This window comes from Lathamus discolor, chromosome 3, assembly GCF_037157495.1.
Source record: "Lathamus discolor isolate bLatDis1 chromosome 3, bLatDis1.hap1, whole genome shotgun sequence".
Lineage (NCBI taxonomy): Eukaryota > Metazoa > Chordata > Aves > Psittaciformes > Psittacidae > Lathamus > Lathamus discolor.
The window spans coordinates 43,614,618-43,627,234 of NC_088886.1; the positions used below are offsets into that span (position 1 = coordinate 43,614,618).

The following is a 12,617-nucleotide window of genomic DNA, read 5'->3' on the forward strand; positions in this document are numbered from 1 at the left end:
CCACCCATAAGGCTGATTGGACACAGCCGGCCCCGGAACAACAGGCACCGGAGAGCCACCGGACCTGGTGTCCACCCACACCCAGCACAACACAGGTACAATACAGGCAGAAACAAAGAGTGGGGGCAGCTCAGCCCTGGGCAACCCGAGAGGGCAGGGAACGCTTCTGTGCTTATCCCGTTTTACCAAGAAACTGTTCCCTGTTTGGGAGGCGAACGGGTTTAGCAGCACCTCCCCTCAACCACTTTCACATGCCATTTTCAGGTGGCAGCATTCCTAATTAGCGCCCGCAGGGCGCTGCCTCCCTGAAGTCAGTGGTTGTGTCTCTGCTGTGGCATCAGATATGACATTTTCCATTTAAAGCAGAATAAAATGGAAGGGGGTCATGAGTGCCTAAGTTGTGCCCTGTGGTGAGGTCTCCTGGGTTAAAACAACACAGCAGGTATCCTCTGGGCAGTAGCCACAACATTACACTTTTATACTGTGCCTTTTTACCTCTGCTCAGCATGAAAGAACATGCAATTAGGGAACCAGATGTTAAACCCTTACAAAATCAGAGCATTGCGGTCAGCAGTGCCTGCTTCGTGCTCATTCCTGTAACAGAACCGAAAAGTATAAATGTTTTCCCACCACTTGCTCTTTACCACTGTACCAAAACCTCTTTGAACAGATGTCCCTTACCATTTCCAACTATGATGCCTTGAGCTAGAGCTATAGCCAGCAAAGCAGGTGAAAAGCTCATAACACCACAGAAGTCAGCATGCTTTAACCCGAGCTCTGCTCTGGCAGTGAGGACTTCTTCACTGCTTTATGGGTTGAAAGACCCCAGATGTCTCCAACCATCCCAGTATGGCATTGGCAGGGTCTGATACAGCCATCGCATCATAGAATTGTTTAGGTTAAAAAAAAAAAAACTAAAGACCTTTAAGCAAGTCTACCCATTAACCCAGCACTAAACCATGTCCCTTGGCACTACATCTACACATCTTTTAAACACCCTCAGGGATGGTAACTCCACTTCCCTGGGCAGCCTGTTCCAATGCTTGACAACCCTTTCAGTGAATAAATTTTTCCTAATATCCATTCTAACTTCTCTTGGCACGACTTGAGGCCATTTCCTCTTGTTCTATTGCTCGTTGCTTGGAGAAGAGAGGGTAATCAGGGTCCAGAAGAACAAAACAGGTCACGACTCAACCAACTTAAGTCAGTACACCTAAAAACACTTGCCTGCTGAGTGTGTAAGGTGTCTGATTTTAATAAATGGACCAAATAATGTGAGAACTGAAGGGCTGATCCCAGACCAGTACAGCAAGCTTTCACAGGAACCACTAGTGGCAAATAAACAAATAATGAAAGCTGACAGAAGTGATTTTGGAAGTCATATATAGACTAAGTATGTCCCTTTTCCATTTTACATCTCCCATGATAAACTGTTGTGAGACATACACATAGCTTGAAACAGATAATTACTGATAACTCTGACTGGTGGGAGAAGGAACCATCTGCCAGGTGGAAAATAAGAAGATGCCAAGAATTTAGCAGACTAGGGGGCTTCTTGAGAATTTATGCACAGAGGTCTAAATAAAGGAATATTTAGACAAAAGGTCAGCTATTCTGTTTCTATCTATACCCAAAACAAATTGGAACACCAGAAGTATCCAAATAATTATGAAAATGATTCCTGTTTGAAATTCATCTTGCAATTATGAGCAAAACCAGTGAATCTAAAACTGTGTCAGAAGTGAGGAATTCTTTCTGCATATCATGATTAATCGCAAATAGTTAAAGCAAAGAACATCAGCACATTTTATCTTATATATTTCAGGTTTCTATCCTTTCTGCTTTTAAGATGCAAATGCTTTCATTCATCCTCTCCTGACCTTGCTGCATTGTATGTACCATTTGTTTCTTTCCATTTTCCTTAACAGTATTTCTTCTTTCCTACAGCAGAGAGAAAACAAAATCCAACAGACTCCATTTTGTAATTCTTTCCTTTCTTCTGAGTGAATTTCTGTTTCCTCTGCTCTTCTCTTTAGCACTCCTGGGAAAAGAAAAAGGGACATTGCTGGATGCAGCTTACTAATTGTGATTCCACATTCTTCCACTGAGATCACTACTCGTTAGCCATTTTGCTGCTGACCCTTCACAACAGCTGAGCTGCAGCCAACATCTATTGCAGTTAAGGGGAAGTAAGGACACGACTCACATTGGCAGTCATAGGCAAACCACAAGATTAAGAGACAAGAAATTTATGTAATATAATTAGTGATTTGTGGCCACTTCTGCTGAAGCATCATGGTTCATTATAAAGACTATCAAGCACTGCAACAGGTTGCTCAAGGAGATCATGCAATCTCTGTCTTTGGAGGTTTCCAAGACCCACCCACCAGCATAAAGCAACCAGGAACAACTCAGTTTGATGACCCTGCTTTGAGCAGGAGTTTGGACCATGAGTTTGAAAAACCTCCTGAGCTCCTTTCCAATGTAAAATTATGAGGTCATGTTTTCCAGAAGCACCCCGAAATACAACTCCCGCTGCCTCCTGTATAATATTCCCATTCCAATGAAAGTTACATCTGAAAGTATTCTTGAAAATCCCACTTGAAACCTACAAGCATCTTCAGAATCCTTAAAACTGCAGCTGCAGGGCCCCTTCCAGTTCGCAACTGCACTAATGCCATTAGAATCAGATTGCTCGCAGCAGCTCCTACCAGCCTTCCTTACTCAGATTGCTTTGTCAATAGTTTTTCCTTTGGGGAGTTCCTCCAACCTGATATTCATGTTGTTTTTCAGCAGCAAAGTCCTATTTTCATTCAAACCTCATCAGAATAATGGCATTATATCCAGACACAAATTTATGGTACCTCACACTAAAAGACCTGCAGGCTGTCGTGGCTATTCACCGACTTCTCCAACAGGAACAAAGAGATGGTAACTTACTGTTCAACCTCAGTTCCCTTCTCACCACTCTGTTTACAACAAACATATTCCTATATCACACACTGAGTGGGCACCAGGGATCTTACCCACTCAGCGGGTGTAAATGGGTCCCTAACACACCAAATTTTCTTCTGCGAAGATATATGCCATATAGTTTTACATGCACTTTACAGCTTGGTGTTTCACTGCAGAAGCACGATTCTTTCATCCTTGTTCTCCCATTTGCAAGGCCATTTATATCATGACATTTTTTTCCATAGCTTTTGGTACTGATGTGTCTGAGGAATGTTGGCTCTTCATGAACTAAGGGGAAGGCAGTATACCTTATGTTTTGCGCTTATTCTCATCGGACTTGCACTGACTCAAACACTAAATACTCAATGCTGTAGGTCCATTCTCATGATCTTTTCATGATCTCATGATGCAGGGAATCCCAAGCCTCAAAATAAAATAAATACAAGGAAATTTTCCAACTTGTAAAATTCTGTTTTGTACTGTTCTGTTTTGTAAAAGTCTGTTTTGTACAGAATCTAAGCATTTTCTTTGCAGAATTGATAACTTATGTGAAGAATCATGGATGTCATGACAGCCAAGAGCCCTTATTTAAACACAGTAACAGAACTCATTTGATACCAGTGAATCAAAAAAAAAAAAAACCCGATACACCTAATTTTTTACTTCAAACGTGTGCAATATAATGAATGTTGCTGAAATGTTATTCCATGTATTTTTTTATTTCAGAACATACACGCATTTTCATGTTCAGGAGCTCTGATACAAAATGTAAACGGCACCCAGTTACTGCCAGGATAACTAGCAGAAAGCACTGACCATTAAAGTTGGATACATTAATGGCAAACAGTCTCACACTCACTTAGAGCCTTCAAATTAAATCTGCTTGCCTTATTCATATGCCTAATTCCAGCAGAGTAACATTTATCCTGGTACAACATTCTTAATTGAAATTGCACTAAAATAAGAACATTTTTGATCCATTTGATTAACACAGGCAGCATAAGCCCAATGTCCAGCCTGTTCATGAGAAACAGCCCCATGCAATTTGACACAACTAGAATTTACCACTCCAGAGAGACCTGTGCCTTCACTTAAACGGATGCACAGGAACAGAACTGGAACACAGACTCCTAAGATCACCCCTTGCAGTATGCAATGTTAAACACCCTTTGCTTTGAAGAACACTTACAGTACAGCAATTAGAAATGAAGGGGGGAATAAAGAATAACCCCACTCTTCTTTTTATGGCCTACAGGATGAAATACACTTGTTTCAGAATTTATTATGACCATCACTATTTCATCTCTAGTTCAAATAGTAACTGAAAACCAAGGTTTGTGGGATTAAATTAAATCAGTTATGTTCCTCTTCCAGTCAGGGCATGAAGCTTAACACCTGACAAAGTGACCAGAAAAATGAAGAACTTCCTCTTTTTCTTAGAAAGACTGAAAGATACTTTATCTAACCATTTGTTCATTGTCAGCATTTAGGTCAGCTGCAGCAACTTGCACACTTCTACACATCTTGTGGTTTAGGCTGATTTAGTGGAGAAGAGAAGGTTTTCCTGTGTTTACATGCACTGAGTGATCACTACCATTTACAACATTTGTACAACTGTTCCGGTTTTGTTTGCAGCAGAAAACAATACATAGTTGTGCACTGGCTTTTCTGTTCCATTGAAATGATGCACCAAGTCTTCAAAACAGTCTCCTTCCCGATTCACCGCAACTTAGTGCACTCTGTACCTTGTCTATGCTATTGATTCTTCACTAACACAAGCATTAGCTTCAGTGGATGCACGCTGTAATTATTAAGTCAGACAGAAAGCAAACCCAGGCACTACTTTTAAGTCAAGTATTTAATTATTCTGACCCCAGTTAGATGTCCCTCCTCACAACAGGCAGAGGTCTTTTGTAACCATGTTCACCACCTGATACCCTATTTTTCTCTGTAATTTTCCACATATAAAACTTTTTTTTTTTTTTTTAATGTTTGGCTTTTTTTACATTCTTCTAGTTCTCTTTTCTGAATACCAAAAGGACTAAAAACGGCCTCTTTTAACCGCTAGTTGTTCACGTACTTATTTAATGGAGCAGCATTAAACATAGGGCTCAGCCCACCAGTATTCTACACAAGCAGCAGTCCCACACACTTGTTCTGAAGCTTTACCTGAACAAAATTGCAGTCCTTTATTCTCACAAAATGAGCTTTGCATTACTCTTTTTGTTCACCAAAACATGCCCAGGTACAACTGTACAGTATGTTGGGTAATTCCTGCTGCAATGTAGCAGGCAGAGCTCAAATTATGGACCAGATTCAGATGCTGTAAGTCTACTGGCACACTGTTCAATATAGTAAAGCGAAGGAGATGCTTGTCATCCACCATTATTAGAAGAGCAGCGAGTGCTCACTTAGAACAACAGGATGAGCTTTTAATATAATTAGAAGCCAAAGGAGATTTTTGAAAGCTGTCATTATTTCACACTCTCAGACACAATTACTTCCTGTTCACTTTATTCACACAGAAGAGACCAAGGAATTCTGCACACATGAATGACCATGCTTCAGCCCCAAAATCAAAAGAGGTTATGCTGTAACACAGTCATGAGAAAGCCTCATTTAGAAACCACAGCAAAGTTTTAAGATTAAGACACAGGAGCCAAAATCCTGGGGCACTGTCCCAGCCCTGAGGGGAAGCTGGGCTGGCTTCCCCACAGGTAGCACCCCGCTCTGCAGAGGCTCTGCAGCTCCCCGGGACCGCTTGCCTGCTGACAGCAGCGCTGGCAAACACACGCACGGCTGTTGCGAGGCAGGCTGAGAGGACTGTGCGGTGGGTAGCAGGGGTGGGTCGTAAAGCAGTGGGTGGATAAAAAGCAAGCGACATGCTCTACAAGCAGAACGTTTTCAAGCACTGCCCCAGGACACACAGAATGATATAAAAAAAAAAAAAAAGAAAACACCCCAGAGGATACAGCCAAAACCCAGACATCCAAAATCCACTCAGCACCACAGCAGAGTATGTACAGCGGTAACACAAAACACCCCATTCCACAACAACACAAGCACCTTACTTAACCTGTACCTTACACATCAAATTAGCTATTCCTCTCATTTTTAGCACTGCTATCAGGACTTTGGGAATAGATCCTAACAGGCCAATTATAAGATCTCCCACTGACAGAAATTATTCACATTATCTGTACCGATGATGAACTGAGGGAAGGGACACACGTAATGCAGTCACTCAGCAAGTGTATAAGCAACCTTATGCAATAATCTTTTATCTAGTTTATTAAATTAGTTTCCTTTCCAGAGTACGTTCAACACCTAATGCCAAAATTTATTCAAGAAGTCAATAGCTTAGTAGCCAGTTATCACCTCTGTAAGCACTAACACAAGAAACAGACATGTTACACATCACAAAAATTTTCACACTTACGCACACACACACGCTTATCAGCAGTTTACTAAACTGTTTAACAACAGTTAATAAACAGTTTAATAAACTCTTAAAATCCGTTTGTTTTCACAAATCACTTTCTTTTTTCCGACTCATACTCTTCACAATTTCTGAAGGCACAACACCCAAATAGGCAATGTAAAATGTACTTCTAGTAGAAAAATCTATAGCATCCTAAGAGAACTGTTTGGCAAAATCACTTTCATTTAAAAACTCGGGTTCCAAAATGAGCCTTCGAAGAGCATCAGAGAATACCGCAAAGATTAAAAACTACTTGAGGTGTCTGCACTTCTCATATGCAATACACCACTTAACCTTTAACAAAACAAGAGCTTTTCAGGAAATTATAAAAGCAGAAGTAGTAAAATCTGTTTGGGGGTGGGTTTTTTTAATCAAGTTTTAACGATGGGGCAGAGTCTCTAGGCAAAGCTCCCAGAAAGAGCCAGACCACCATCTGGCTCCACCACAGAGCAATGACAATTCACAAGAAACAAGCATCTAACCAGCACTCTGAAATCTAAACGCTAGCTTGACTCCGTAAAAGCTCCATCATAGCGATGAAAAGACAGCTGAACGTTTTCTTCCTCTTTGTACATAAATATAACTTTGGACACCTGACAAAGGGGAAAAATAAATCATTTTATGCATTTTTTATGCTTCCCTGTTATGCCTGTTACCAATCAATGTCAAGAAATATCTTACATATCTTACGTATTGTTAGCACTATATAATATATATAAATATATATTTTTTTTGTTTCCACACATGCTAATGCTTCCAGTACGATAAATGTCTTTTTAAATCCTGCACTTCTTGTCACGCTGTAGATCCACTTCTATTTGACAGTGACTCCTGGACATACATGTCAAGACAAAAATAAATATTGCTGTGATGGCAAACGTTTCAGAACTCTCAGAACACTAATACAGTGGCACTTGAAAGACTTTATAAATACAACAAAAAAGACAATAGTTAAATAGAAACCTGCTTTGACATAGACCTGCACTACATCTGTGAGATCTGTACTTGTTTCTGCAAAAGCGGCTCCTAATCTTTGAACACGTCAAATGTTGCACTCCAGCCCCCCACCCATACCTATTTGAAAGTCCACGTTGCTATTTTAAGCAAGCATCCCCTCCAGCTGTACATAAGCAACACTGTAATTCCCAAACAATTGAGGTAATTATAAAAATGAATATCATTTATTGGTTTCTTGATTACTATCATGTCATATTTTCTTTCATACAAAAAGTCTGATTTTCAGCATTATGCTTTCCAAGGGCATCCCCTTCACACTAAGGGAGATAAAGATGCGTTAGGAATTGTGCAAGAGTTTCCGTTAACCATCTTCAGCCCACAAGAACTCCATAAACAAGATTTTGGTACAGAATCACTGCCTGACATTTTAGAGAAGGGGAAAGGAGCTTTACACGTATTTTCTGATCCACTTTATTTATTTACTTTAATAGCATCTAACCCAATGCAAGAGGAGGGGTAAAAAAGAAAGAAAGAAACCATCACATTACTGTATGTTACCCTTTAGCAGTCTTTGGAGGAAATCAGAAGCCAGGCTGCTTTTCCCGGCTCCCTCCCTCACTCAAGCCAGCTGGAGCAGCTCCTCTCCCCCAGCAGGGCTCAGCCACCAGCGAGGGTAGTTGGCAGGCACCCGCTGCCCCGTCACAACCGCGGCTTCCTGAGCAGTGTTCTGCTGAGGTCCTTCACCTCTTCAGGGCTGCCAACCCTCTCATAGCCCAGCAGGACCATGGGCTGGTGGCAGTACTCCTCAACCTGCTTGATCTGCTGGTAGCTGAGTGCAGTTCTCCAGGCGCTCAGCGCCTGGGTGGCGTTCCTGGCCGACACCACGAAGGGCTTGGAGGAGTAGCCGGGGCCACTGGTCATGTTGAGGGCAAACTTTTCCATCTCTGGGCTGACTGCCAGGTTGACAAAGCTGTACACCTGCCGCAGGGTCTTGATGGGCTCCACCACCAGGTCCTCATAGCGCACAACCATATAGTTCCCCTGGAGCCAGTCAGGGGGGTGCAGAGCAGTCTGCAGGGTCTTGGCCATGCTACTGCAGATGACCTCCATGGCACCCAGGGCATGGTAGTCCGAGCCACCACCCCCCTCCTTCTTCCCGCCCAGCTTGTGGCCAGCATCAAGGAAGGGCATGCGGTGGATGTGGGGGTCCCGGCTCCTCACCACCTGCAGGCTCTCCCGGATGAGGCCGTGCCGGGACTTGATGCGAGAGCTGGCGACAGCCCTGGGGTCCCGCACCAGGTGGATGACTTTGAGGTCCAGGGTCGGGTCCCGCATGAGCGGGGCGAGGACAGCCAAGTCAAAGACACGGACACCTTTGATGACCAGCGTGCGATACTTGTGGCATTCCTCCTGGAAGCGGCTGAGGCGCTGCGGGGGACACTTCTTGCACACCCGGTCATCCACCATGCCCACCACCTCCTTGCGGTAGGCCGGGCAGAGGGGCGAGGAGCAGATGACCTTGTTGGTGGCCGCCCCGAAGATGCCCAGCGTGGTGAGGTTCTTGCCGGCACCCGCCGTGCTGTAGAGCTGGAAGACGGAGAGGTCGCAGCGGTACAGGGAGCTCAGCATGTCGCGGGCTGCCCCTTGCAGTGAGACGGCGTCCCCAGGGTACAGCTTCTGCCAGACGTGCCACACCGGCTCGTAGAGGAAGAAGACCTCGGGGTTCTGGTTGAAGAGCTCCCCGAAGAAGGACGATCCCGAGCGCCAGGTAGTGAAGACATAGACCAGCTGTCGCCGGGCGCCCGCCGGGCCGCCGCTCCCGGCCGGCGGCGGCGGAGGTGGCGGCGGGGGACGGTGGCGAGGGGCGGCCGGGGGCTCCCCGCAGCGCCGCGGCTCCCGCCGCCACTTGTACTCCAGCAGGTTGAGGGCAGCGAGCAGCAGCAGGAGCGCGTAGCCCAGGCACAGCGCCAGCGCCTTCCGCCGGCACACTTTCATGCTGGGCGGCGGCGGGGCCAACTGTTGCTCAGCGCCCCGGCGCCCCGGGGCCCGCGGCGGGCAGCAGGGCGCACCGCCCCCGGCGCCGTCTCCTGGCCGGCCCCCCGTGCCCGGCCCGCATGGCGCAGCCGCCGCGACGGCCCCACCGCCGCCGCCGCCGCCGCCCCCGCCCCGCCGCTGCCCTACTTAGCAGCCGCGCGGCCACCCGCGCTCCTGCCGCGCCGCCATCGCCGACCGGCCGCGGGCGCCGCCGCAGCCTCTCTCACGGCACCCGCCGAACCGAGGCGGAGCCGCGCTCCGCCCCGCCCCGCCCCACAGCGCGGCCACGGGGGCGGGAGCAAGCGGCGGAGGGCGGGGGGAGCGGACGGGGCACGGCGCCGCGCCGCCAAGGCGCATGGCGGCCCCGCCGCGCACCGGGCAGAGCCCCGCCGCTGCCGGCGTGCACGGAACCGCGCGGAGGTGCGGCCCGGAATGGCGGCGCGCTCCCCATTGGCGGACGCCGCCGTCACTCTGGCCGCAGCCCCGCGCCCGCCGCAGTGCACGGCCTTGCCCGGAGCGCCCCGCCGCGGCAGAGGTCGCGTTCCTGCCCCAGCGGCAGCCCCGGCCTGCTCGGCAGCGGCACTCGGCCCCGGTCCGCCGGTGCGGGACGGGCGCTGCTAAGAGTTCCCTGGTTCCCTTGGCGTGGGGGGCTCCGCCAGCCCGGCTGCGGGGCGCAGGGTCCGTCGGCAGTCACGGCTCGGACAGCGAAGCTGCGCCGGTAACAGCAAAGGGGAGAAACCGTAAAAGGCCTGAAACGGTGAAGATGCCAGCGCCGGTTTTCGGCGTCGTCAACTCGGATTACTCAAAAGCCCTCTAGGAACTCCTGGCTGTCGGACACTGGAAGGACTTACTCGTAACTTCTGTGCTTTGTACCCACAGCGCTGCACAAGCTGCGAGCACAGGCGCTTTAAGGAGCCGTCCGCAGAGCGCACGGTTATGTCAGGGCATCTTGTTTCGGAGGTTCCCCCCTTCCTCCGAGGGAGGGAAGAGCAGGGACAAGGGCGATCGCTGGTTAAGGAAGCACGTAGTGACTCTTTTCTGTCCATTGCCTTCACCCAGCAGCAATGCCACCCAAGTAGCCTTTCCCACCCTGAACAGGACGTATGCAGCCGGCCTCTAGAGAGCAGGGGGTAGGTTGGAGCTGCTAGAGAGCTGCGCCTGACTCATTCCCCTACGATGGGTGACACTGGCAGAAGTTGTTGCTGGAGTATTTATCTTCTGACTGACACAGACAGATCCAGCACTACAGCACCACTTTAACTCGCAGAGTGGATAAAACGACAATGCATCCAGTGTGCATCTTGTCGGGTAGCACTCATTTACAAAAAGGAAGAAAAACGTACAGTTAGGTGAAGGAGGTAAATGTGTAAGCAATCGTTATATCCCTTACCAAAGGGATTGCTATACTCCTCCCAGGTTTTCCACAGCGACATTAACAGCCAAGCTGCCTCTGCAGAAGAGCTTATAAGCCCTTCTAGCCCCAAAGTGATAGGTAACATCCATAGCAGGAGGGCTCCACTGTCTCCTCCTAGCTCCTCCGATGGATGAAGCCTCACAGGGCACTGCGAGAGGAGCGAACCCTGGCCCAGGACAGGAGTGGCACCCACAGACGGCCTGTGAGCTATACAGCAATTAGAGCACACAGGACGAGTCATGGGAGTCACTTCATAAGCTGCTAGCGACTCTGGGAGCAGTATTAAACTGTTAATGTGACTTTTCATACAGAGGTAACTTGCTAATAGCAGAATTAAAACCACCATGAAATATTTAAGAGAAGTCCGTATTTCATCAGATGGTGCAGGAAAAGGGGAAGCCATTTTTTATCCACAGCCCTGCCGAGGAAGCATTTAAAGCCACATTCTACAGAAATTATTTGGATCTGGTTGGGAAAATAAATGCAAAGTTTAAACCCAATAAGCTTAAAACAGGTAACTATTGAATCACAGTATATAATGAAAAGGGATATACTTTGCAGCCCCTTGCAGCATAAAACTCTTGCAGCTGTTTTATTCTTTTGTCCTAATCCTTGAGTTCTTCACATACAAGAATAATTTTGCTTGTCTCCCTTTTATGAAGGTACCAATGAAATACTTAATGCTTTACATCCTCACTAAAGATGAAGTGACCTTCACCCAGCTAAAGCAGAAATGTTTGATTTTGGAACAGCCTGTAATAGCCTCAATGAAGCTATATTAAATGATGAATAACAACAGCAGCACTACAACACAGTAGTCCAAAAAACCAGTATCCCACACCAATATTGAACTGCAGCGCTAACACAGTAAAGGACAGACTACAGGGAGCAAAACTAGTTCATAGCAGTGAAAATCATTAAAATACCGTGAAGGTAAAATTATTCCCTTCTTTCCAGTTTACTTGAAGGCAGGTACTGAATTTTGTAGGGGAAAACAAAAAAAAAAAAATAGAAAATAGCCAACCTACAAAGCCATCTCCAGGCCTTACATGATTTAAAATTTATCAAGTAACAAATGAACAAACATGAACTACGAGTGTAACATTTGAAATGGCAAATCAGTAAACCCAAACACTGAAAGCTGTAATTGGATTGTGCACCTTCCCTGCCGTGACACAGCGGTTACATCTCTCTGAATCAGTGCATGTGCGAGTGCTGGCACTAACTGCCTTCATTACACCGTGCCACTGCTACCCAGGAGCAGGGGTCAGAGACGCTCTTTAAGTCGACGTACACACTGCAAAAGCAATCTTGCTTTTTCAAAACCAGAGTTCTGTATGTATTTATTCTGTGCAGGTGGACTCAAGCACCCACACAGAACCCAACTGAAATCAATCAGGTTCAGTGCAGCTGCAATGTTTGATCTTCCTGGAACAAGTTTCAGACCTGCTAGTCAAGTTACCACTTTAAGCAACTCAATATCAATGGATACTTAAGAAGTTTCTATGAAAAAGATTTATCAAGCCATTGTTCAATTCACATGCAGTTTGGTGGTGTGGGGTTTTCTTTATTAAATCATCTATATATCTGACGCAAAGTATTACAAACATAGATGGAAAAAAACCCAGATCACTCACTCTGCAGAGCTGTTGATGAGGCTGACACACAGGTGTTTCGGGCCATGGTCGTTGTGTACAAAGAACTTACAAGGATTCTGAATTTTGGTTTTTCTTCTGCAGTCTGGGATTTGAAGTATTTGCTGATCTTTGGGAGCAA

The 12,617-nt window shown here is 46.5% G+C and overlaps 1 protein-coding gene across 1 annotated transcript; it reads right to left on the bottom strand.

The window, feature by feature from the left end:
- Positions 1 to 7,595: 7,595 nt before the first annotated feature.
- Positions 7,596 to 9,522, bottom strand: CHST2 (carbohydrate sulfotransferase 2). Its single transcript, XM_065674909.1, has one exon. The coding sequence runs from the start codon at positions 9,386 to 9,388 to the stop codon at positions 8,093 to 8,095; it is 1,296 nt and encodes a 431-aa protein (XP_065530981.1). The 5' UTR covers positions 9,389 to 9,522; the 3' UTR covers positions 7,596 to 8,092.
- Positions 9,523 to 12,617: the final 3,095 nt, after the last annotated feature.

Excerpts from the sequence above, each read along its gene's own strand:
- CHST2 (XM_065674909.1), bottom strand. The coding sequence starts at position 9,388 with ATGAAAGTGTGCCGGCGGAAGGCGCTGGCGCTGTGCCTGGGCTACGCG.